This window comes from Trichechus manatus, unplaced genomic scaffold (genome assembly GCF_000243295.1).
Source record: "Trichechus manatus latirostris isolate Lorelei unplaced genomic scaffold, TriManLat1.0 scaffold00130, whole genome shotgun sequence".
NCBI classification, from domain to species: Eukaryota; Metazoa; Chordata; class Mammalia; order Sirenia; family Trichechidae; genus Trichechus; species Trichechus manatus.
Window position 1 is genome coordinate 6,733,882 of NW_004444066.1, and position 26,762 is coordinate 6,760,643.

The following is a 26,762-nucleotide window of genomic DNA, read 5'->3' on the forward strand; positions in this document are numbered from 1 at the left end:
ATCAGAGGAGGGAGAAGTTTTTCAGGGCCAGAGTCAGAGAAGACTTCACAGATGAGATGAGATGTGAAGGATGATTAGCATTGGGATAGCAGTTGAACGAGGGTAGATCCACATTCCTAGCTTTTGAAACTGGATAAGAGTTTAATGCATGGCTTTTTTGGGAGTGGAATGGTTTGTCAGAGGAGGAATGAGAGAAAAACTGCAAACAGGTAAGTAAATTGAATTTGGGTCTTGTTATAAAGTTCCTGGATTCTAGGGTGAAATCTGAAGTTGATTTAATTGTCTGTGGAGAGTCATTGCAAATTTTTGGAGTGGGAGTGAGATTGAAATGTCCCTTTATGTCTTCTGCAGTCTGGGATCATTGTGCCCATTTTTTTTTTTTTCTTGAAAAATTCATTAATTTATTCTTTCATGGAACACTATTTATTAGATGTCTACTATGTGCCTGGTAGGTTCCCAGTACTAGATGATACTTTGTTAAACTGTTTTTCTCTACTTAATATCTTTGGACTGGACTTCACATCTGTATTATGAAATACTCAGAAAATTGTTTCAAGTCTTGCCATCCCAAGACTTAAGGTTTCAATTAAGTTTCATAATTGCCCTCTACTGTGCTTAGAACTTAACTGGTTATAGACTGAAAAAATAACAAGAACAAAACAACAACAAAACCAGGGTAGGATGTGGTCTTTGTTTAAGGTGCTGAAGGAATGTGACAAGAGGATACTGCATTTTCATGTTGGGGCAGTAGGTGGGAGAGGGGAATATATAGTTTGTACTTCTGTCTCTTGTGTTTCTTATACTGGAAGTGAGGTCTACAGCTGTGCTGTCCAGTACTTTAGCCACTGGTCACATGTGTCTACAGAACCTTGAAATGTGGCTAATTGGAATTGAAATGTGTTGTAAGTGTAGAATGCCCACCAAATTTCAAAGACTTAGTACAATAACTTCCCTTTATAAAGACAGTTTTCTTTATCACTTCTAGAACTTTTCATTGTAAAGATATATATATATATATCATGACAAGCAGAGAAAATATGAAGTTGTCAAGGATTTCATTTTATTTAGATCCACAATCAAAGCCTATGGAAGCAGCAGTCAAGAAATCAAACAATGCATTGCATTGGGCAAATCTGCTGCCAAAGACCTGTTCGAAGTGTTAAAAAGCAAAGATGTCACCTTGAGGACTAAGGTGCCCCTTACCCAAGTCATAGTGTTTTCATTTGCCTCATATGCATGTGATAGCTGGCAATAAATAATGAAGACTGAAGAAGAATTGATGCCTTTAAATTATGGTGTTGGTGAACAATACTGAATATACCATGGACTGCCAGAAGAAGGAACAAATCTGTTTTGGAAGAAGTACAGCCAGAATGCTCCTTAGAAGCTGGGATGGCGAGACTTCATCTCACATACTTTGGAAATGTTATTAGGAGGGACCAGTCCCTGGAGAAGGACATCATGCTTGGTAAAGTAGGGGATCAGTGAAAAAGAGGAAGACCCTCAATGAGATGGATTGACACAGCGGCTGCAACAATGGGCTCAAGCATAACAGTGATTGTGATGATGGTGCAGGACCAGGCAGTGTTTTGTTGTACACAGGGTCACTATGAGTAGGAACCAACTCGACGGCACCTAACAACAGCATGTATATACGTTTTTAAAAACACTTTTCAGAACTTTTTAAAGATACAGTTTTAGCACTTCTGGGACTCTACAGAGTAGAGATTCATTTTCTCTTTTGCAATTAGAAAGAAATCTGTGGAGTGATACTTTGGCACTTTGGGAATATCATGTTCCCAAGCAACCATTTTTTTTAAACTAGTGGTTTTAGTATCCATTGAAGAGCCTTTCCTGAATATAGTAGGGGCTATGCAAAATGGTGATTTTTCTAATTCTATCATTTCTTTTTTTAGAATAGTTGGTATTACTTGGTAAAGCAGAACATTCACTTTTTTTCCCTCTGCCCTTTTCATTTAGTTTGTTTTTATGTGAAAAAGTTAGCTGTGTGGAATGTGAATCAGTCACTTCTTAAATAGATGTTTGATTAGAAAATTTGGATACAAATGAAATTTTAAAACATGGAATCATAGCTTACATGTATAGTAGTTGTTCATTCTTGAAAGGAATCTTGCTGTAAATCTTTTTCGCAAAGCTAGCAATTACCTCTTAATTTCTGTTATTCTTGTGGACCTGAATTTTTATGTGTAGCACATTTATTCAGCAAATTATTGAGTCCTGTTACGTGCCAGGCACTGTGGTAAGCGCTGGAATAGAGTGGTGAGCCGAAGAAACCTGACTGCTGCTAATGTAGGATGCATCCTGATAGCTCAAAAGACAGTGAGAGTGGCCCAGAATCCAGTGATTGAAGGCAACTATGAAGCTGTATCGGAGGAATCCTGATTTGGAAGGTATTACAGGCTTTTGCTAATAACCATGCTCAAGTAAATGCTTTGAAGTCAGAACCCTAAACAATCATTCTGTATGAGTTTGATGAGAAGACTATATAGTATAATTGGTAATTTCCTCCTGTTGTCTTTCTAATGTTCTGTTGAATTATGATTGCAGATTCCTCCCCACAGTGTGCAATTTTGCCTAATTTTTTGTCCTCTAAGGAAATTCTCCCACTTGGGGTCTATGCCTCCCTAAAGCATGCCCTAGAGGCATACTTCTGAGGCTCTGAAGACCCTAAGGATTCAGAGCAGTAGGGAGGCAATCATCAGCTGAGTCCTGCTTTTTCACTAGATTCCATCTGAGCTGGGTAGAAGAAGCACCACTTTCCTAGCATGATCAGTGGAGTCCATGGAAGAATAGGTAATTTCCAGAAGTTATAAAATGCCTTAGAGGCTTGGGACAACCTAAAAAATAACCAGCTGCTGTTGAGTTGATTCCAACACATGGTGATCCCATATGTGTCGGAGTAGAACTCTGCACCATAGAGTTTTCAGTGGCTAATTTTTTGGAAATAGATTACCAGGCCTTTCTTCTGAGGCACCTCTGGGTGAACTCAAACCTTCAACTTTTCAGTTAGCAGCTGAGCTTATTAACAGTTTGCATCATCTAGGGACTCCTGGGGCAACCTAGCATAGCTCAAACTTGAGGAGACCATGTTTCATTAGACAGATTCAGGTACAATACTTGTGCTGATAGATCTTTCTGTCCCTGCTGTCAGGTCAGTTATGGGACTCATATCATCTTGCTGAATTGGATCAGCTGTCTTGGGATGAAGAGTGGACCCTGCTGCACCCCAGCCATATGGCATGGTAGAACTCTGAGCCTTTTGAATCTCCCAAGAGAAGGTAAAGTGACACTTGGCTAGATAAATGTTTACTACAAGTATCTCTCAAAGAAAAGGGATTTTTCCACCAAGGATAAGTTTTGTTTTTGTTTTTGTTTTTTTTTTTTTTTGGTACTTAAACTATGTCTTCAGCAGTATCTCCGTTCATACTAGTAAGATGGACATGCCCACAGTTAGATGTGTACCTGTCTTTAAAACAATCCGATGTCTGTCAGTTACACTGCTATGACCTCGGATTCCAGAATACCAAGGCAACGTTCTTTAGAAGAGATGTTTCACTTTGGATTGAACTGATGTTTAGAATCAACTGACTGTCAAAGGGAAAAGGATGGCCCAAGTGACAAGAAAACACCTCTTACTATGAATTGGTTTGGAAGGTTCTTCTCTAAGTGTCCTGAGGATGTCTCCTTACTCAACACACAGCCACCTCTGTTGCTTTCATTCGTATCATCTGAAGATGAACCACATTTTATTTCCAACTTGAGGTAGGGAGTAGGGTGATTCCCCCCCACTCCCCCAACTTTTGCTCTTTAGTTGGAATATCAACTCAGTCTCTTCTTATAAGGAGCCAGGGAAAAGATGTTGATTCCAGTAAATTATAAAAGAAAACTGGGCTTGGGAAGAAAGTGGTTGCTATCTTTTCCCATGTGTACTTGAGAAGGCGGCAACTGACTAGTTCCTTCAGGCCTTGCTTGACTGGTGAAAAGAGAATGGCTGGATTGGGTGGAAGGGAGTCTCTTTCTTCTCAACTTAAGATGCTGAACCCTGACCAAATGAAACCATTTCTTGTGGCTGCCAGTAATTTCTACCCTTTGAAATCAGAACTCAAGGGTTTTGGCTTCAGTTAAGAGTCTGAAGTAATCAAAGGGGCCTGAGAGGAAGGCAGAATAAACTCTTAGTGCTGCAAATTTGATTAAGGAAGAGATGCTGGGCCAGTGACATGAACCCTCCAGGCTGTAGCACAGGCATCTGGGGACAAGCAGTGGGGAACATGCTTAGATGCTAGAAAAGGAGCAGGATAGAGTGAGGTCAGAAAGGGCAAGGGTGTGTATCTCATCCATCTGCCAGCACTGTGACTTGGTAGGAGCAAGTCAAACTAGAACGTCTGGAGTGGGCCTCCTGTCTCTCGCCTGTTGAAGTTTCCCTCTGCTTCTGATGACTAGAGTGGTTGACCATCTGATTTGCCTGGATCTGTTCTGGTTTTGGCACTGAAAGTTCCCCATCCTGGGGAAAACCCTCAGTCCTGGCCAAACTGGGACGGTTGGTCACTCTGATTGCATTCAAGGTATTTGGGTAACACATATGACAATGGAGAAACTGCCCCAGATCTCCCTCCTTTCTTTGTTTCTTAGAAAAGTGTACAATTGGCTCCAGTGTATGTGCAGGATTATTAAGTTACAATAAGAACAATAACTGCCGTCGACTGCATGCCTACTGTGTGCCAGGTACATGATCTTGTTTAATCCTCCTGGCAACAAAGGAGGTAGGAAAATTTTATCTCAATTTTACAGGAGGAAACTGGGGCTAAGAGCTGTAAGTATCTGTCAAAGCAAAGGGATTTTTCCACCAAAGATAAGTTTTTTTTTTTTTTTCTTACTTACACTATGTCTTCAGCAGTATCTCCCTTCAGTTTAGGAAACAAGTCTAGTTTCCCGAGGTCAAACAACTAGAATGTAGCCGAGTCATATTTGAACTTCAGTGTGTCTGAATCTAAACTCTGTGCTCTTTCCACTAAATGAAGAACTTGCTTAACTTGCTGGTAAACGGACAACTGCTCTGACTTAGCAAAACTCTGAGACCACCAACTTCACCCACTGCTTCCAAACACATTGCTAATCTTCATGGTGGTGTAAGATTTCCCGAGGTAATATACAGAGCTAAAAGATGTCCAGAAAGCTGCATTAGCTACTTTAGTCTGATACCTGTAGCAGCCCCTATCTTAGTCATCTAGTGCTGCTCTAACAGAAATACCACAAGTGGATGGCTTTACAAAGAGAAGTTTATTCTCTCACAGGCCAGTAGGCTAGAAGTCCAAATTCAGGACTCCAGGGGAAGGCTTTCTCTCTCTGGAGGAAGGTCCTGGTGATGCATCAGTCTTCCTTTGGTCTGGGAGCTTCTCTGCGCAGGAACCTCAGGTCCAAAGGATGCGCTCTGCTTCCGGCACTGCTTTCTTGGTGGTATGAGGTTCCCATGGGTTTCTGCTTGCTTCTCTCTTTTATATCTCAAAGGAGATTGCATTAAGACACTATCTAATCTTGCCAACCTCATCTGTATAACCTCATCACAGTGACAGAATTTACAGCACATAAGGAAATCACATATAATCTCATCATAGTGATAGAGTTTACAACACATAAGGAAATCACATCAGATTACACAATCGTACAACATTGGGAATCATGACCCAGCCAAGTTGCTACACACATTTTTTGGGGGACACAATTCAATCCATGACAGCCTCTAAACAATCTTTCAGTTCTTAAAGGAACCACTAAGTGCCTGGTACATAAAAGGTGCTCGGTGAAAGAGAGCTATGGTTGTTATTTTTAATTATAAGACACATAAGCAATAATCTTGAACTGAAATGTTTTAGCCAATGCATGTCAATTCAAATGTTTTAATATAAGAAGCACCAAAGATCCAGGGTATTATGGAAAGAAACTCAATAATATGCTTCTCCTTGAGTTCAAAATTAGACATACACATAAAACTCAACTTTTCTCTTACCAAGGAAAAGTTACTTGATTTGAAATAGAGGACAGGCTCCCTTGTTGTAATAAAAGGTTTTACCCATATAATGCTGAGATAGAAGGAAAAAATTCTATTCTAGGGCTGCAAGCTGTAAATGGTTCATTTCAGGGGAAAATATAATCCAGATGATCAGCCCTAAGAAATCCCCACGCTAAAATCAGAGATGATTAAAAGCTCTTAGTATAATGATGGAAGGCCTCAATTGTGAACATCACATCGAGAGGTAAGTGTCTTAAATTGTGTGGAGAGATGCAGGAAGCTTTTGAGCTACCCCATGCTTTTATTTCATCATTCTGCACTGGAGAGTTGTACCTTTACTAGAGAATGAAGCACAGTTAAGGCCACATAATTTCTAGCTAGATTTGAGGAGGACTCAAATAGAACAAAGAGACACATGAATTCAGTTTCAGGTCCAATTTGAAACCTTCATAGGCCCTAACCCACATCATAACAAATATATTAAAATGCACCCATAACATAATCCTATACATACATACTTTTTGCTGTACAATAAGTGAAAAGATTTTAATAATTTCGATTTTAAAATTATTTTGCTATGAGTGATTCATTTAATCTATGATTGGCTGCTGCTTCTCAGCAATCATTCATTCATGGGGATTTTTGCAAAACAAAAGAGCTTAATCTACGAATTGTTTTCAAATGTAATAAACTATAATTATAAATTAGACAATTAATGAGATTGACATGATGCTAGATTTTTTCTAAGCATTTAATTAGGCATTGATTAATTTCTATCTTGCAGTTTTTATATGTTGGAGCCAATACTTTTTTCCAGGTTTCAAACACTTTTGGAGGCCCTTGGAAAGCTCATTAGACCTAGGCATTGTCCATAATGTCTCGTGGATGAAAGGGCTGGGAATGCTTCATAGCTCTTCACGGGTGACTCCATACTTCTAGACAGGTGACTCCCAACCCTAGCCTCTCTTCCAAATGCTGGTCCAGCATTTCCAGCTATTTCTGGGTGTTTCACATGCTCTCTAGACCGGGTATGTTCCAAGCATCCTCTTTACTTCCTATCTACTTCTGTTTCTATTTTTCTTGCCATCTCTGTTCCTTTGGCATCACCACCTAGCTGGTGAGAGACTCAGAAGCTATTGTAATCATCATCAGTGGTTTCCAAATCTACTGGAATCAGGTATCAGGATTGTTGCATAAGAATGACCTGGGAACTGTGTTATAAATACAGATTTCTGTACCTCACCCCTGGATACCTGTGCAGTTATTCTGGGGTCAGGCTTAAGAATTCTCTCTCTTTTTTTTTTTAACAAGGTAATATGCTGTTGCATTTGGTAAGGCATGGGCTTGGGTGCTATTGGTGGGGTGAAAAAGATATGGTCTTAATAACAAGAACAATACAACCTATGTTGGGGTACCATGAAATACCACTGGCTTTATTTTCAGAAATTGAAGGTTCTCAAAGGGCTCCCCGGCTGTTTCTAAGCTGTCCCCAGGGTGTTGCTTTACCAGTGCTCAGGTATGTTCTAAGGCCATGAATCCATGAGATTATTACTGCAACAACAACTGATACAGGAAGAAATGTTGCTGTCCTCTTGTTTACTATGTCTCAAGTATGAGGCAGGTGCTTCATTAACACACCAGAGACCAAGTGCAAACTCTTAATGAAGTTTTCCAAAAGGGAAGCACAAAACAGAATAATTACCACTACTGCACAGACCCAAACTCAGTCTAGGGCCCCTCTACCCTGCTCTTGACCTGCCCCTTCCATGTGGCCAGGTGCAGCTTACTCTTCACTCGGCGAATCACTCCAGGCATCCCCACGGTTGGAATTCAGGCAAAACTGACTTACAGATCCAGAAAGAGAAGGAAGTTTTTTCTTCTCTCACTCTTGAAGCCTACCTCCTGAGCCCTCAATTCTTAAATCAGGATGCTCGACAGTGGGAATATCCAGTCCTTTCAAGGGAACCCAACCCAGAGGCATACCTTGTGGCCCCACTAGGGTAATCATACCGTAGTTTGTCATCAGGACATATTCTGAAGCCTGGGTTATTCACTTAAATGATACTGCATGTTCAACTTCAGTAACCTGTTTCAGGTTGCAAATCTCAGTCCAATTCCTTAACAGTCTGTCTTCAGGAAAGGTTCAAAAACCTTGAGGTGTAGCCCTACACAGGATTACCTTGTTACGTACCCTCTGAGCACAGTAAACTAATGATATGTCCTTTAATTGACATAATAACCATATGAATAGAGTTTTTATTTATTTATTTATTTTCCATCATTCATCGAACCAATGGAAGTGTAAAGAGATTAAGTGACTTAACCAGGGTCATCCAGGATGTGACATGCTGGGATTTGAAGTGAAACCTCCTGGTTCCAAATTTGTGACCTTAACTGTTCTGAAATGCTGAGAAACAATGAGGAAGTAGACTGGACGTTGAGTGTGTTTGACAGGATGTGGAATAATGATGTCATTAGGAGATTTGGGGCAAAAGTCAGAGGAGATGGTATGCCAGAAGAAGAGGGAGGACTATGAAGGAGATCAGCTTGGGCTATAAATGAAGAGCAAGGTCACTTGGCACTACTGGGCTCCTATCTTCTCTTTATCACTCTGTCTTGGCTTAATGGTTATCCTCTGAACTACCTTCTTCATTCCTGAGTTAATCACCATCTTTGACTCTCCAGGAGCCATGCACCAGCCCACGCTGTAGTGAAGCAGCCTGTCCGGGGAGCCAGTGGCAGGACCACCATCACCACAATTGTCCAGGCAGGCGGGGACTGGAGCACCGGCCTCTTCAGTGTCTGCAGAGATAAGAGAATTTGTATGTTTTTTCCTCTTCATTTAAGTTCTTCCTTTCTTTTTTCTTTCCCAAGACATCAGTAGGTCGAGGAGCTACATCAGGCACAAGGACAGAAATTAAATGGTTTCAGAACAACTGGACTAATCTGGAGACTTAAACGCACTCCTTGACAGGAAAAATCTTGCTTTTCAGGGCTGTGGAGGCTTTTATAGAATAAGTGGTGCCCTTAAAGATTTTTTAAATGATAATAAATCCATTGTTGGCAAAGACGCCCCAAAATGGGCTCCCTCATCCACTGCTGGTGGGGGTGTAAATTGGTACAAACTTTTCAGCAAGTGGTTTAGCAATACATATAAAAAGAACCTCAAGTGTTACATAGCTTTTGGCCTAATAATTACATTGTTAGGAATTTAGTCTAAGAAAATACTCACAAAGAAAGGTTTAGCAGCAATGTTAAATTTTGCAATATTGGTTATTATAGCAAAGACCTGAAACAACTTAAATCTCCAGTGGGGGAGGGGGGTACCCATACAATGAATCTTTATATAGCCATGAAAGTCATATTATAGAATAACATTTCATGAGATGAAGAAATGCTTTGGACACATTTTTAAGTTAAAGAAGCAGATTGTAAAACAATGCACATTAGACACCATTTTAAAGGGAAATATTTAGAAAAATGTCTAGAAGGATACAAATAAAAATGTTTATAGCAGATGACTCCAGATGGTAGACTAATGACTAATTTTTATTTTCTTTTTGCTTGTCTCTTTTCTAATATTTCTATAAGGAATATATAGTACTCTTATAACAACATGAACAATCACAAGAAGACCCCCTGTTCCTTAATTGAAATATTTTCTGACACTGGTTCAGCTCTAAAGAGATACCTCTAGCTACATGATTCTCTCTTAGGTTTGAAATTCAAAGTATATCAATTCTGTTTTTACCTTGGAGCCCTGGTGGCATACTTGTTAAGAGCCTACAGCTGCTAACCAAAAGGTCAGCAGTTTGAATCCACCACCTGCTCCTTGGAAACCCTGGGGCAGTTCTACTCTGTCCTATAGGGTCGCTATGAGTCAGAATCGCCTGGACGGCAATGGGTTTGGTTTTTTTTTTTTTTTTGGTTATTTTTACCTTAGGACATCCTGACCTATCTCTGGTACCACATATCTGGATTCCCTTCCAGGATCTGATACTATGGCCCTAGAAAATAGGGTTCTGAATAGGTCATACAGTCTCTCTTGGAGGAGGAGAGGTCCCTTTGATGGATGAGGGTCAGTCTCTCAGGTTCAAAATACAAGAGATCTTGGGTCTAATATCTTTGAATAATATGACTCTTCCACATGCTGAAGGCTTCTGGGAAGATCTGAATTTGTCCCAAAGCCTCACAGGATGGAGCAATCAGAAAACTTTGAGTTGTTATGTGGTCCAAGTTCTCATTGAACCCAGGAGTCTTGCTGAGACAAAGCTCTAACAACAGTTTTTGGTGTTCTGATCACCGCAGCTGGAGTCTTTACCGTTTTCTTGGGCCTCACAGAGAAGAGACTACCCAGCATAAATCCTACCCACCACCCCATCCCTTTGCCCATCTAACCCAGAGCTTGGCAGGTCTCTTCCTGCCACTGCTACTCATGTGGACTTGTGCCCAGACAACTATGGCAGCCCTTTGCTAGTTCCCTCAAGATTCTTCCTGGTTCTGTACTGTTTTCAAGACTTTGGTTGTGTGGAGACTCTGATGGTTAAGGTTGTGTGTCAACTTGGCTGGGCCATGGTTCTCAGTGGTTTGGCAGTTATGATGTATTTTGGCAGTTGTATGATGTTGTGAGCACTTCCATGATGAGGTTTGATATAATGTGATCACCTCCATGATGGGATCTGCTGTGAGTAGCCAATCAGTTGAATGGGAGTTTCCTTGGACATGTGGACTGCATGGAATATAAGTGAACATTCTGGTAAGTTTGTGGCTTTTTCTTCCTCTGGATCCTGCAGTTGGCTCCAGTTCATCTGACCTCTGGTTCTTGGGACTTGAGCTAGTAGATTACCTGTGGGCTTGTCTGCGGGTATTGGGATTCGTAGATCTTCACAGCCTGTGAGTAAGAGCCCTACTCTCTGACCTGCTGATCTTGGGTTCACCAGCCTCTGCAGCTACAAGAATCAGGAGAAGCCTCTATCCTGACACATGGACTTGGGACATTCCAGCCTCTACAACCACATGAGCCATTTCCTTGACATAAATCTCTCTCAATATATATTTATATGATTTACTGTTTTGCTTCTCTAAAGAACCCAGCCTAAGACAGAATTTGGTACTGAGAGAGTGGGGTGCTGCTCTAATAGATACCTAAAATGTGGAAGCGGTTTTGAAACTGTGAATAGAGGCTGGAAGAGTTTTAAAGTGCCTAATAATAAAAGCCTAGATTGCCTTGAAGAGACTGTTGGTGGAATTATGAACATCAAAGACAATTCTGGTGAGAACTCAGAAGGAAATAAGAAGAGCTTTTACACTGGAGACAGCGCAGATGGCGAGAAGCAGCAGCAGAGAAATGGCAGCAGTAGAACCAGGAGACATGGAGTGAGAGAGCTGAGTTCCTTTGCACAAGAGGCTTCCTGGTGGAGTGGGGTGCCTTCGGGCACTTACTGGTGTAGCTACAGAGCTTTGGAATACTTACCCCAGCAGGGCAGATGCAGGTGGCAAGGCCCAAGGGGCCAAGAGGCCAAGGAACCAGGAAGCAGAAACTGAAGAGACAAGGAACACAGGAAGCAGAGCTACCTCAGTCTCAAAGAGTAGGGCCACAACTCTGGGGTCTCAAAGAGTGGAGTCACCACTCAGATGAACTAGGAGAATGGGGCCGCCCAAATCCAAAGGAGCAGAGTTGCCATTCCAGTGGGCCTGGAAGGCAGAGCTAAAGCCCAGGGCCAAGGGGCCTCCACTAAAAATCCAGAGAGTGTGGCCAATACCTAGAGTCTGGAGGGCAGGGCCATTATGTAAATTGTCTCAGAGAACAAAAGATTATTTTCAAAGCCTTGAGGGCTAATGTAAGGTGTTCTGCTGACTTGCTTGGTGCCTGTTATCACTTCTTTCCCTCCAATTTCTCCCATTTGTAATGGAAATGTCTATCTTGTGCCTGTTCTACCATTGTACTTTGGAAGCAGATAACTTATATTCTAGATTTCACAGATGAGGAATTTTTGGATTTTGGACTTGGAGTTGATTTAAGACTTTTGCTATGATATGATGGGCTGAAGGTGTTTTACATGTGGCAAGGACATGAATTTTTGGAGGCCAAAAGGTAGAATGTTATGAATTGAATTGTGTGTGAATTGTGTGTGACTGAAAAATGTGTTGTCAACTTGGCTAGGCCATGATTCCCAGTATTGTGTGATTGTCCACCATTTTGTCATCTGATGTGATTTTCCTATATGTTGTAAATTCTACCTCTATGATGTTAATGAGGTAGGATTAGTGGCAGTTATGTTAATGAGGCAGGACTCAATCTACAAGATTAGGTTGTGTTTTGTCAATCCCTTTTGAGATATAAAAGACAGAAGTGAGCAGAGAGACATGGGGACCTCATACCAACACAAAACCAGTGCCAGGAGCAGAGCATGTCCTTTGAATCTAGGGTCCCTGCACTGAGAAGCTCCTAGTCCAGGGGAAGATTGATGACAAAGACTTTCTTCCAGAGCTGACACAGAGAAAGCCTTTCCCTGGAGCTGATGCCCTGAATTTGGAATTCTAGCCTACTAGACTGTGATAAATCCCTGTTAGTTAAAGCCATCCACTTGTGGTATTTCTGTGATATCAGCACTAGATAACTAAGACAGAGGTCTACCCCAAATAGTGTTATGGACCGTATTCCCTTCATAGCTTATAGTTGGGGGAAAAACATCAATGCACTCCAACTTGCACAAAACGTAGAATATAGTGTAGTGGTTAAGAGCTTAGATTTACATCATACATAGGCCTGGGCTTGATTTCTAACTCTGCCTCTTGCTGGCCATTTAACCTTGAGCAAGTTCTCTGGATCTTCATTTTTCCATCTCTAAAATGAGGGTGAGGATAATAAAAGTGCCTCCCTCAAGGATTGTTGTCATGGTTATGCAGATAATCCATAGAACCCACTGTTAACACTGGTTTGGAACATAATTGGATACCTTAGGGTTTTTTGGTTACAATCAAGCATTGGATTTCATTAGAAGACTATGGGGTAGCTCAAAGAATCAAAGGATCAACTAAAAACCAAGCTCATAAGGGATAAGATGTATTATCAGGAGCTAGCTGACAATCTGGTCAACTCTAGATGTTTTATCCTTGTGTCATCCTGTCTGAGAATATGTTTTGGCAGAAGGAGCTCCACTTGCCTAGTTGGGTAACTTGCCTACTGCTTGGCCGGGCCAGGGAACTTTAAATGATAGTCCCACCAATATTGCTCACAATAGTGAAGGGGTAAATTCCTAAAAGTAGATTGGGACACTGTTACCAGGAAAATCCCAACAAATATCATTACAATGCACTTAATGAATCTTAGCATTATAGTTATTATAAATTTTTATTATCCTTTAGCATATTAGAGCAGGTGCCCACCTCAAGGGCTGTTGTCAGTATTAGAGCAGATAATCCACAGAACCTACTCTTAACACTGTTTTGGAGCATAGCTGGATCAGTTAGGGTTTTTTGGTTGCAAGTGTGGTGGATTAATTAGTTTTGTGTGTGGCCTTTCTAGCCACGGTCTTGCAAGCTGATTGGGTGGGACTGTGTGATAGGGTAATTGTGGCTTACCAAGGAGATTGGTCAGTTCTGCCTTAAAAGAGAGCCAATTCCAGAGCAGAGAGGGAGATCCCACCACCACCAAGGAAGAACAGTCACGAGCTGGCATGTCCTTTGGGCCTTTGGATCCCTGTGCTGGGAGGCTCCTGGAACAAGAAGACAGACTGAGAGTGAGCTATAACCCTGAAGACGGTGAGAAGCAGTGGCAAGAGAGACCTGGCAGCCGGAGACAGCACGGTGGGCTTCCCCGCCCATGGAGAGAGAAAGCTGAGTGCCTTTGGGTAGAGATTAAGGGCCAGGGAGAGTCGTGCCTGTGAGCATAGCTGGCAAGAGGTGTCCTGATGAAAGAACTGTATCCTTGAGTGTTCTTGAGCCTGAATTGTAACTGTTACTTACCTAATAAACCCCATAATTGTGAGTATTGTCTGTTGTTCCGTGTGGTCATTGCAATGAATTATCGGACCCAGCATAGAAGTAGAGTGTTGGAGGAGGGACAATTGGTATCAGAGTTGGTAAAGATGTCCGAGCGAGGAGGCATGTCTGACCTCTGCCTCATAGGAATCAGCCTTGGGCTGTTGATGTTGATTCTCCTTCTCCCTTGTGGAATTAGAGTAGGTCAGATACCGCCCCTGTGCAATGTTTACATTATGAATATTCAAATGTCACTCTTGGAGCACACTACATTATTGTTAGTGTTTGTTTTATAGGCCTGTCTAATCTTTGGCTGAAGGGTGAACCTCAGGAGTGATTTTGGTACTGACTGAAAAGGGTGTCTGGGGGCCATACTCTAGGGTTGCTCCAGTTTCTGTCAGGCCAGTAAGTCTGGTTAAAAAGGAGAGAATTTCTTTCCATGACTTTGTTCCACGCCAGATTCCTATCCTGGGACAGTTTTTCTTCAGATGCTGAGAATTATTGCTACAATTTGTCATCCATCAAGCAAAGAGTATATTATGAACAGCAATAATTTCCATTTCTTTTTCACATTTTGCTTCTTCATTTTATCGTAATTTTTTTTTTCAAACTGCTTCCCTCTTCCACCTCTGTGTTTTATCTGAATTCTCACTGCACTGGGATTGGCAAATGGATGCTTCTGTGTCCTTTGAAGATATGGCTGCTGGATGCTCAGATGTGAAGATGAAGCCAAGGTGAAAAAAATGTTTGCTAAATGGCATCGTGGGTAGCAAGGCATTGTTTGTGAAAGGCTGGCTTTGGGAATGTTTGTGATATTGCCCCAGAGAAGGCTTATTTGGAAGGTGTAATCAACGTTGGTTTGTAATTCAACCAATATTTACTGAGTTCCTATTTATGTATAGGTAGTTTTGATAAGTACCTTGAAAAAAATAGGGTGTTATGAAAGGGAATTATTGGAATGGAGGTGGATACAGAATCGCCTTTCTGAGGAACTGACATTTAAGCTGATACCTGAACCAGCTACTCCAACAACCTTCCTTGTAGAAGGTACCATAAGCACCAGGCAGTAAAGAACTTGGTCTGTACTGGCAATCATCAGATACTCAAGGTGGGAGGAATGAAGTGAGGCAGGATCTTCTTTGGTTTTCAGAAAGAGGAGAGGGGCATGAAAGGCTTCAGACTGGACCTCATGTCTCCAAGTTGTATCTTAGGCAAACCATACAGTCCTTGAAAGCAAGGACCACAGTTATCTTGTTCTCTGCTGTGGGGCCCAGCAGAGTGCCTGGCCCATAGGAAGCACTTAAAAACATTTCCTCAGTCAATATATGAATGAATGAATTTTTTTTTAGAATGATTTTTTTATTGTGCTTTAGGTGAAAGTTTACAGAGCAAATTAGTTTCTCATTAAACAATTAATACACATATTGTTTTGTTACATTGGTTGCCAACCCTGCAATGTGTCAACACTCTCCCCTTCTCAATCTCAGTTTCCCCATTTCCATTCGTTCTGCTTTCCTGTCCCTTCCTGCCTTCTCGTCTTTGCTTTTGGGCTGGTGTGCCCATTTAGTCTCATATACATGATTGAACTACGTATGTTATTGTTTGTTTTATAGGCCTGTCTAATCTTTGACTGAAGGGTGAACTTCAGAAATGACAGTTCTGAGTTAGAAGGGTGTCCGTGGGCCATACTCTCAGGGTTTCTCCACTCTCTATCAGACCAGTAAGTCTGGTCTTTTGTGAGTTAGAATTTCGTTCTACATTTTTCTCCAGCTCTGTCCAGGACCCTCTATTGTGATCCTTGTCAGAGCAATTGGTGGTGGTAGCTGGGCACCATCTAGTTGTGCTGGACTCAGTCTAGTGGAAGCTGTGGTAGTTGTGGTCCATTAGTCCTTTGGACTAATCTTGCCCTTGAGTCTTTAGTTTTCTTCATTCTCTTTTGCTCCAGATGGAGTGGGACCAGCAGACATATCTTAGATGGCTACTTACAAACTTTTAAGACCCCAGATGCTACTCACTGAAGTAGGATGTAGAACATTTTCTTTATAAACTATGTTATGCCAATTGAGCTAGATCTCCCCTGAGACCATGGTCCCCAGCCCTCAGCCCAGTAACTTGGTCCCTCAGGGAGTTTGGATGTGTCTATGAAGCTTCTATGACTTTGCCTTGGTCAAGTTGTGCTGACTTCCCCAGTATTGTGTACTGTCTTACCCTTCACCAAAGTTACCACTTACCTGTTGTCTAGCTAGTGTTTTTCCCTCTCCATGAATGAATGAATTTTAACCTGTATTGCTTCTTTATTTCTTGCACTGTAATTGAAAGAATCATAGAGCCTCAGTGTTAGAAGGGATATTTGGGGTCAGCTGGTTCCGCTTCTCACCTGTTTGCCTAAATCCCCTCTTCAGCATGCCTGTATCTGCCTGCCTCCATTTCTTCAACACTCGCAGGGTAGAGGACTCAGCTACTCTGGAGCCAGCTTGATCATTAAATAATATTATTTTGAGTAGGTTACCATGCACATGATACAAAATTCAAAAGTACCCATCCCTTATGTATATGAAAGTAACTACTCCTTCCATTTTTGTCCCCTATCACCCAGCTCTTCTCCCCATAGGCAACTGCCCTCACCAGATTCCAGATAGTCTACGTACTTATAAAGATACAAACTTTTTTAAATGAAAATAGATTAATAATTTTTATTATGAAAGAATCACCTACTTGTAAAAAAAAAATACAAAAGGGTATAGAAGAAAAAAGTAGTATCCTGTAACCCAGCCTTTGAAGAAAACCGTTGTTAATATTTTGTTATCTGTTATAAGAATGGCACAACATCATCAGATCTCCTCTAACTTCAGGGACAAGAGGCGAATCAATATCAGAATTAGCTCAAGGCTGATTCCTGTGAGGTGGCGGTCAGACGTATCTCCACTCTCCAGCCTTTTTACCAATTCTGATACCAGCCGTCCTTCCTATGGCATTCTCTACTTCTCTGCTGGGTTTGATAATTCATCACAATGGCCACACACAACTCACAGACTATACTCATGATTATGGGGTTTATTAGGGGAGTAACAAATGACAATTTAGGATCAGGATCAACTTGGAAGTAAGAGGTACAACTCAAGATACAGTTCTTCATTCAGGACAGCTTCTTCTCAGCTACACCCACAGGCAGGCCTTTCCCTCTGCCTTTGGCTGTTGGCCCTTGGCCCTTGGCCAGGCCTTTGCCCTGCTCCATCAAGTGTTAACAAAACTCTTTAGCTTTGCTGATAAGTGCCTGGAGGCACCCCACTCCACCAGGAAGCCTTTTGCTCAAAGGTGCTCAGCTCTGATTCTCTGTGGGCCTAGTAACCCACTGTAGCCACGTTGCTTGACTGGGAAACCCACAGTGCCATCTCATGGGGTTGCTGCCTACAGTGTTATAACTCTTCCTGTCTCCTGGGTCTAGAAGGTTCTCAGTGCAGGGACCCCGGGTCCAAAGGGTATGTCCCACTCCTGGCTCTTCTTGTAGTGGGATCCCCCTCCAACCTCTGGGATTAGCTCCCTTTAAACCTAGTGGGATGGCAAAACTGACCAATACCCTACAATGTTTCCATGCACCTTATTTGCACAGTCCACCCCCCACAAGGGTTCCACGTACCTTATTTGCTTTAGCGAAACTGTCCAATCTCCTTGGTGGGCCATAAAGACCTTATTTGCATAGCCTCACCCAATCGTTTTGTGGGAGTTACATGACCATGGCTAGAAGGACCATATTAAAGCAGTTCCCTACACTGAATCTTTCCTTTCTGATTTTTTGCTCTGTGTGTATGTGTACAATTTACACAAATGATAAAATTGTGAATATACATTGTTCTTTACTTAAAATAAATTAACAATATATCTAGGTGATCAGACAATATCAGCACATCTGGAGATAGCTAGCTTTTTAAATTGCAGCATAGATTCCACTGTATGACTGTACCATAATTTATTTATCCAAAAATCCCCATTAGGGGACCTTTATGTGGTCTCTAAACTTTTTTCTGTTTAAGCCAATGCTGTATGAATATACTTGTACAGATGTCATTTCACATGTGTGTGAGTGTATCTGTAGGATAATTGTCAAGGCGTAAACCTGCTAGTCAAGTAGTATGAGCCATTTTAAATTGGATAGATGTTGCCAAATGGCTCTCCATTTGGAAGTTGTACTGAGTTACACTCCCCAGGCAATGCATGAGTGTACCTGTCCTTTTTTGAGCATCTTTTATTGTTAGAAACTTCTGCCTTTTTGTAATACTTGATCTGAAATGTGCGTCAGTGCAATTTTCACCTACCTTTCCTACTTTTGCTCTCTGGGGCTCCACACTCTGGCTTTGTGTGGGCTTCTTCTTTGTATCTTGACTCCTCTATGAGTTAGAAGGATGAATAATGAACCACATTTCATGGATGAGGGTGGTACCCATCCCAGAGAACTGGCTGGGAACATTAGGCTGTGGGTGATTACATAAGTGCCAGGACTCCAGGTATAAGAGGAAGAGGCTGCTTTCATGACTTAAGTCACTTCAAGGCTGGCAACTCACCGCTAGCCTGAGCTCCTTATTTAAAAAAAAATTTTTTTTAAACATTTCACAAATAGCAAGGGAATATATTTACCTTGTAAAAAACTGAAACATTACAGAAAAGGGAACTATGTTCTCCCCCTCTTCTTTTTTTAAATCAGTTCAGAGGGTTCCCTTCCAGATCTTTTTCTCTGCATTTACAAATATACCCATACGTAAATGTATTTGGAGCCCTGGGGTCACAGTGGTTAAGCCAAAAGGTTGGCAGTTTGAATCCTCCAGCCGCTCCTTGGAAACCCTAAGGGCAGTGGGTTTGGTTTTTTGGTAAATGTATTATGCTGTACATATTCTACAATTTGATTTTTTTAACTCAAAATATATTTTAGAGATTTAACTTTGTTATTATTTATTGATCTTCCACCTCATTCTGTTTGGCTGACACAAATTATTCCATAGTATGCTTACGCTGTCATGGTTTATTTATCCTCTTGTCTGTTGATATATGGTTAAAGTTGTTTCAAATTTCCAATTACAAATAATGATGCAGCACATATCCTTGTACCCACCCCTTTCTGTGCAAGTATAAGCATTACTCTAGGGTAGGTGCTGTTAAGTGGAATTACTAGATCCTAGACTATTTTAAATTCTAATAGATTCTGCCAAGTTGCCTTCCAAAGTGGATGTGCCAAATTCCACTTACATTACTGTATGGTGTACCTGTTTCTGGATAGCCCCCACAACATATGATATTATGAAACTTAGAAACATTTGCCACTCTTATGGGTAATAAATAGTTTGTGATTGTCCTGATAAGCATTTCCCTGGTTACTAACAACATTGAGCAACTTTTCATGTTTATTAACCATTTGTATTTTCTCTGTTAATTACCATGCTTATATCCTATGCCCATTTTCTTCTTTTATTTTTAAATCTTTTATGTACACTCTCTCCTCACTTATCGACATGGTTAGGGTCCAAAGACAGGCCATTATGTAAAATTGTTGTTATGCAAAAATGGAGGATGACCACATCAGATCACAAAATGGAGGATGACTACATCATTACATAACTGCCAAACCACTGAGAATCACAGCCCAGCCAAGTTGACAAATAACCTTAACCATCAAAGCTAGCGTTACTTTCACCTCACACTATGACGTTTGTTACTGCCAGATGTACATTGTTAATGCACAAAATAGTCATATAGTAGATTTTGTGCTATTGATGTAAATGCGAAATGTCACATAATGAGAGAGTTGATAAGTAAGGAGAAGGTGTATTAATTTGTAGAAGTTCTTTGTATATTATGTTTATTAATCCTTGGTCTGTTGTATGTGCTGTAAACATTTTCTCTCAAAGACACTTTAAATAAAGGATTCCATCATCCTATTCTTGGGCATCTTTTTGGGGGGTATGACTCAATAGTGTTTTCATATCCCATTATACTACTTTGCAGTACAGAGCAGTAACACTTTACACAAAGGATCTTTCCTAAAGAAGTTTTATGACTGAAGACTGTCCCATGGGAATAAATATAAAGTAATAGTAGTGGAGATATTGTCTTGAGCACATAAATACACAGCCATTGTGACACAATACATGAATATATAAAATATGAAAATCTATGGACATATGTGTAGTAGTTAAGACTTTGGGACCAGACTACCTGAGTTAAAATATGGCCTCTGCCCGTTACTAAAAATTGTATGATCTTGGGCAAATTACTTAAATTCCCTAGGTGTCAGATTCCTCGCCTGTAAAATGGGGATAATAATAGTATCTGCATTGTTGCATTGGCAGGGTATCGAAACTGAGTCTCCCAGTGAGAATTCTACTACTGAACCACCAGTACCCCTGATGCACCTTCAGTGAGCTACCACCTGTTTGTCAATGGAGGCTTACACATTGCTATGATGCTGAACAGGCTTTAGCAGAGCTTCTAGACTAAGACAGACTAGGAAGAAAGGCCTGGTGATTTTAACCAATGAAAGCCCTATGGATCACAACGCTCCAGTCTGAAACTGAAGATGGGGATGGCACAGGACTGGGCAAAGTTTCCATCTATTGTGCATGGGGTCTCCATGAATTGCGAGCCAACTGGATGGCAGCTAACAACAAGGAGATTACCTACTTCCTAGGATTGTTGTGAGGATTAAATGAGTTAATATGTGCAAAGTGCTTTTAGCAGGGCTTGGCACATGGAGAACTCTATAAATATTTGCTATTACATAATAAAAGTTTGGCCTTCATAGTGTTTTTTATCACATCTGACTTCTGTTCCAAATTGACTTTTGGGTGTGTTTGCCTCAGCATCTAGTATGAACTCCTAATGAACACTGAGATAATATGGTTATATGACACAAAAAGATTAAAAAGAACAGCATGTGTGTTTTTTTTTTAAAGGCATGAAGTGTAAGAACAATGTCATAAAAAAGTTCAACATAAATAACAGTTTCTTTACAACATACTGACCAAGGATAGTAGGTATTTCTCCTTATCAGTTAAAGTGGTGAGGCAATTGTGTTTGTAATTTACTCAGCTTGCCATCATCAGCTTGCCAGATGCAGTTTTTGATTCTTTTTTATTTGAGGGGATTTATGTTATTTCACAATCTATGCATAAAGTGAGTTTATTGATTTTTATGTGTCATGATTCCCATAATTAAAGTTGCATACAGTGTGACCACTCTGTACTTGCCATAGTTCACTGGGTCATTTGTTGTCCTCTGAGCTGTTCATACTATTTTTCAGTATTGAGTGGGCCTGCTGATCTTCCTAGGAGTAACGAGTATGTTAAAACACAGAGTGAAACATCCCAGACTTACTCTAGGCTGAATGCCGAGCTAGCTTTGGGCCAAGTGATGCTATGGTAGGTGATTTAGTTCTTCTCTGGAGACTCCTGAACAGATGTCCTGCTCATCTAAGAGGTGATACTCCTTGACCCCTGTCCTCATACCCTTTGTGCACATGTGCTCCTTCACCCACTATGTGATGGAGTTGAAGAAGCCCAGAGTCCTGGAGATCCCTTGGTGGTTCTAAGATAAAACAGCATTTCTGTTTTCTTCCTTGCCACTAAATTTGGGATTAGGAGTTTGTACTTCTCATTCTTAGGGGTGGGGGTAGGGAGAGACAGGCCTTTGACAGGTGGTTCTTCTAGTGTGCTGGTATCACCGTGTGTGAGCCTTTGTGGCTGGTGCACTAAAATGCTGTGGTCACTACCATTTCAACTTGCCAGAATGGCTAAAATAAAAAAGACTGACAATAGCAAGGTTGGTACAGATGTGGAGCAACTAGAAGTCTTTGTGCATTGATAGTGGGTATAAAATGGTACAAATACTCTGGAACACTGTTTAACAATTTCTTCTGAAGTTACACACACATCTACCCTATACCTAGCAATTCCACTTCTAGGAATCTATCCAAAGGAAATGAAAAAATACGTCCACATAAAGGCTTGCATGTGAAAGTTCATAGCAGCCTTATCTTCATAATAGCAAAAAATTAAATAATCAAATACTATCAGTGGGAGAATGGATAAACAACTTGTAGAATATTCATACATTGGAATACTATTGTTGTTTTTTTGTTGCTTTTGAGTTGACTCTGACTCATGGACCCCACGACAACAGAATGAAACCTTGCCTGGTCCTGGGCCATCTTCATAATTGTTGATATGCTTGAGTCCATTATTGTCGTCACTGTGTTTTTGGAGTGCCTTCTAACCTAGGGGGCTCATCTTCCAGCCTATATTGGACAGTTTTCTGTTGTGATCCATAGGATTTTCATTGGCTAATCTTCGGAAGTACATCACCAAACCTGTCTTCCTAATCTGTCTTAGTTTGGAAGCTCTGCTGAAACCTGTCCGCCATGGGTGAACGTGCTGGTATTTGAAATACCAGTGGCATAGCTCCAGCATCATAGCCACATTCAAGCTAACAGTATGACAAATTGACAGACGAGTGATGGCAATGGAATACTACTCAGCAATAAAAAAGAACAAAATTACAGACTCACATAACAACATAGATGAATACAAAAAATATGTTGTTGAATGAAAGAAGGTGTCTTAGTTATCTAGTGCTGCTATAAGAGAACTACCACAAGTGGATGGCTTTCACAAACAGAAATTTGTTCTCTCACAGTCTAGGTAGGCTAGAAGTCTGAATTCAGGGCATCTTCTCCAGGGGAGTCTTTGTTGGCTACGGAGGAAGGTCCTTGTCATCAATCTTCCTCTGGTCAAGGAGTTTGTTAGTGCAGGAACCTCGAGTCCAAAGGACACGCTCTGCTCCCAGTGTTGCCTTCTTGGTGGTATGAGGTTCCCCTGTCTCTCTGCTTGCTTCTCTCTTTTATATCTCAAAAGAGATTGGCTTAAGACACTGTCTAATCTTGTAGATCTCATCAGTATAACTGCCGATAATCCATCTCATTAACATCATAGTGATAGGATTTACAACGCATAGGGAAATCATATCAGATAACAGAATGGCAGACAATCATACAATACTGAGAATCATGACCTAACCAAGTTGACACATATTTTTGTGGGACACAATTCAATCCATGACAGAAGGCAAATTCAGAAGTATGATTCCATTTATATGAAGTCCAAGAACAGGGAAAACTAATCTATGGGAATAGAAATCAGAATAGTGATTGCCTCTGGAGTGGGAGATGGAGGACTAGAATTGACTGGGAAGGGCACAAGGGAACTTTACTGGATGAGGGCAATGTTCTACATGTTTGGTTACTTGGGAGAATACAATTGTCAAAACTCATCTAATTGAACACTTAGGATCTGTGCGTTTTATTGTATATTAATTATGGTTCAATAAAATGTTTAATGAATAGATTTTTTAAAAGGCTATAGTTAGCTTGTTTTCCTGTTTCATAGTCCTAATTATATTTATCAGGATTGTCATCTTTTGCAATGTTAGATGACATAACATCTTAGCTGTATATCAGGAGTTCTTAACCTGCAGTCCGTTGATAGTTTTCAATAACTCCACGAATCCTGTGAAACGGAATGAGCAATTTTGCATGTATTTGTATGTATTTGCATGTATTTACTTTTTTCTCCCTGTGGAACAGGTTCATAGCTACCATCATATTCTCCAAAGGATCTGTGCCCAAAACATTTAGAACAGAACCTCTGCATTAGATGGTTCAAACAGAATGTGCAGGAAACAATATCAGTAGTTAAAGATGAATGAATGAATAAATGACAAACTGTTTTAGGTTGATGTTCAAGGAACCAAGCCCCTAATAGTTTGCAGATTAGAACTGGCTGATGTCAGTGGCTTCATGAAACTAGCAAAAATTAGACTCACCTTCTTTCAGGCCTGAGAAACAGGATAAAGTCCTGATAAGAATAGCAGGCAGAGTCAGTGTACCATAAAAGTGCCTGCAATTACGGTTATAGAAAAAGATGTTATTCAAAGTGTCATATATATTGTGCCTATTTTAAATATTGAAATTAAATGAATGTACTAGAAGCAACAGCTATGATTACACTGTAAAAAATTATTTAATGCTTTTTTCTTGACAGGAAAAAAACAATTACCATAGTTAATGCTAACAGAATTGTATCAGGTACTGCTTGGCTAGTGTTTGACAAAAGAAGATACTTTTGATTGGCTCCATTATGGCAATTTTCATATACTGAGTTTTGAGAATTCGTTGTTCACTCTCAGTCCTGGATTGCAGGGAGACAATGCAGCGTTAAATTGATGGCACAGGGGTGTAAGCGCTCTTTGTGATATGAAGTTGCTCCAAGAACACCTGAGAATCTTGGCTTTCTTTTATTTGGTTATTGACAGGTTTCTGTGGTCTGTTTTGTCCGATATGTCTTGAGTGTGACATCGCCAGGCATTATGGAGAGTGTCTTTGTTGGCCATTATTACCTGGATCTTCCTTTGCACTAAGAATTGGCACCAGAGAGAGACATAAAATATGGGTAAGTGTGTTTAAAGGTATATGTGAACCTGGATATATGTAAGAACCTGGATGTCCTCAACACCTGTGATTTCCCCAAAAAAAGGAGGTGTGAGGAAGAAGTTTAAAAATACCACACTTTTCTTAGTGGTAGACTTTGGGAAAAGAAATGGAAGATATTTCTGATTTAATTCATTACCAGAAAATATAAGTTAACTAATATGCCATATTATGAAGGGTATTTTCAGGGGGACCTATTATTATGATGCAGATTATTGGTCAATGGCTTGCTTAGCCCATTGGCCAAATTGTGCTCCTTGAGCCATAGTTTGATGAAGAGTAATAGGAGGATGCATAGGAGCCCTGATGGCACAGTGGTTAAGCATTCAGCTGCTAACCAAAAGGTTGGCAGTTCGAATCCACCAGCTGCTCCTTGGAAACCCTATGGGGCAGTTCTACTCTGTCCCATAGGGCTGTCAACTTGGCTAAATGGCAATGGGGTTGGTATTTTTTTTTTAACAGGAGGTTGTAGCTGTTGTTAGTTTTACCCCTTAAACCAACACACATTCTCTTCCATCTATAGAAATAAAACTACTCTTCTGCCTGTCTCTTATTGCCTCAAAAGAAAATGATAGAATTCCACCAAATTTGGAAGATATGATTGGGATGATCTGACTTAAAATATACTGTAGATGGCATATACAGCATTCACTTTGGGGGTTCCCTCAAAAATCCAGACAGTCAATTTTCAGCATAGCTCAGACTGAGGTACACTGAGATTGGGGAGAGATAGTTCATGCATATTAAGATGCGGACAGTTAAATAAAAAGGTCCATTTTCTTGTATTGATATGGAATGAGTCCTAAGATTATATTTTTATTTTTATAATTTCACTTATTTTTTAAAAATAATGTATATATATATATATATTTGGTGAAAGTTTACATAGCAAATTAGATTGCTATTTGACAATTTCAACACAAATTATTCATTGACATTAGTCACAGTTTCCACATGTCAACATTCTCTTTAATTGTGTTCTGGTTATTCTGTTTCCCTGCCCCCTTATCATCTCATCTATGCTTTAGAGTAAGACATATTTTTAAGCAGTGAGGAGGGGGAAACAAGGCACAGAATTATGCAACTATTTACATTAGAGGACTATATATGTATATGCTTGTGTAGGCATGTGTAGAATTTATCTGGAAGGGTACATAAGAAACTACTAACAGTGTTGCCCTGGAGCAGGTAACTGGGTGGCTGGAGATGGCTGTGGAAGGGGGATTTACTTTTTACTTCATATCCCTTCTTACTTTTGGAATTTTGGAGCATGTGTTTTAAAACTTGATATAATAGTAATGTTTGAGGTCGGGTAAGGTCGAACGTGACTCAAGAGGGAGCAGCTGGAAGCATTTAAAGCTTTATTATACTCATAATCCCTGGTGTTCACAGCATGCCCGGCAGGGCTACATGGGGAGGACACAGGGTGTAGTCACGGGCAGAGACGGAGTGTGACTGTGGACAAGCACCTCTATTGTGGTTTTCGCAGGAAACATGGCAGGGAGAGGTCAGAACAGGTGGGGTTTTTATTGGTCACCCATATTTGAAATTTGTGCCTTGGGGCTTGAGGTGTTTACCGAAGGGGAAGCTGAAGGAGTATTATCTAGGTATAGCAGACATGGGTGGAGAAGGGTTACTTGGTGTGGATGTTAGAGCATCGTATTACAGAAGAAAGTATGGTTAATACACCATGTGCTCTTATTACCTACTCCAAATAAATAAATGAAATAATTATAAAAATTAGGTTCTAAAAGAAAAAAAAAGGTGTTGATAGAGAAATCAATGGTTTCAAGGTGGTCCAGTGGTTTTAGTGGTCCTAAGAGCGGGTCTCTGAACTGCAGGTATTGATTAGCAACCGAGCTGCTTCGCACTTGGTGCTGGGTTCTTGGTGCTGACTGAAGGGTGTTGGTGGATCTTGGAGGCGGTGGGCGGGATGGGCCAGCAGGTCATATTGTATAGGTCCCTGGGTGATGGAAATGAGCTAGCTGATGATCAGGACAGAACAGAGACCGGGGTCTCGCCCTAGGGCACACTGTGCGAGGACTGGCTGGCGGTGCACTGCTGCTGGCCTTTTTCCGTCTGCCAGGTGGCCCGGGAACTCAAGATGAGGACCTCCCAATTCTACGAAATCCGGGAAGCTCCTTCCACTAAGGACGCCCTGGTTTGACGGAGCAAGAGAACCCCTCCCCGTCATACCCCTCACTCCCTGCACCTTCCTCCCAA

General features: G+C 40.8%; 1 protein-coding gene across 1 annotated transcript; it reads left to right on the plus strand.

The window, feature by feature from the left end:
- The first annotated feature begins 3,454 nt into the window (after nt 1-3,454).
- On the plus strand, nt 3,455-26,762 carry PLAC8L1 (PLAC8 like 1). Its single transcript, XM_004384949.2, has 4 exons — nt 3,455-3,783; nt 8,714-8,850; nt 24,365-24,501; nt 26,566-26,762. The coding sequence occupies exons 1-4, from the start codon at nt 3,659-3,661 to the stop codon at nt 26,704-26,706; spliced, it is 540 nt and encodes a 179-aa protein (XP_004385006.1). The 5' UTR covers nt 3,455-3,658; the 3' UTR covers nt 26,707-26,762.

What these genes read in the sequence shown, in the direction of transcription:
- PLAC8L1 (XM_004384949.2), top strand. Translation starts at nt 3,659, where the DNA reads ATGAATTGGTTTGGAAGGTTCTTCTCTAAGTGTCCTGAGGATGTCTCC. An exon ending in CATTTTATTTCCAACTTGAG is followed by an intron (nt 3,784 to 8,713) that starts GTAGGGAGTAGG and finishes TTGACTCTCCAG; the next exon opens with GAGCCATGCACCAGCCCACG. An exon ending in GAGAGAGACATAAAATATGG is followed by an intron (nt 24,502 to 26,565) that starts GTAAGTGTGTTT and finishes GTCTCGCCCTAG; the next exon opens with GGCACACTGTGCGAGGACTG.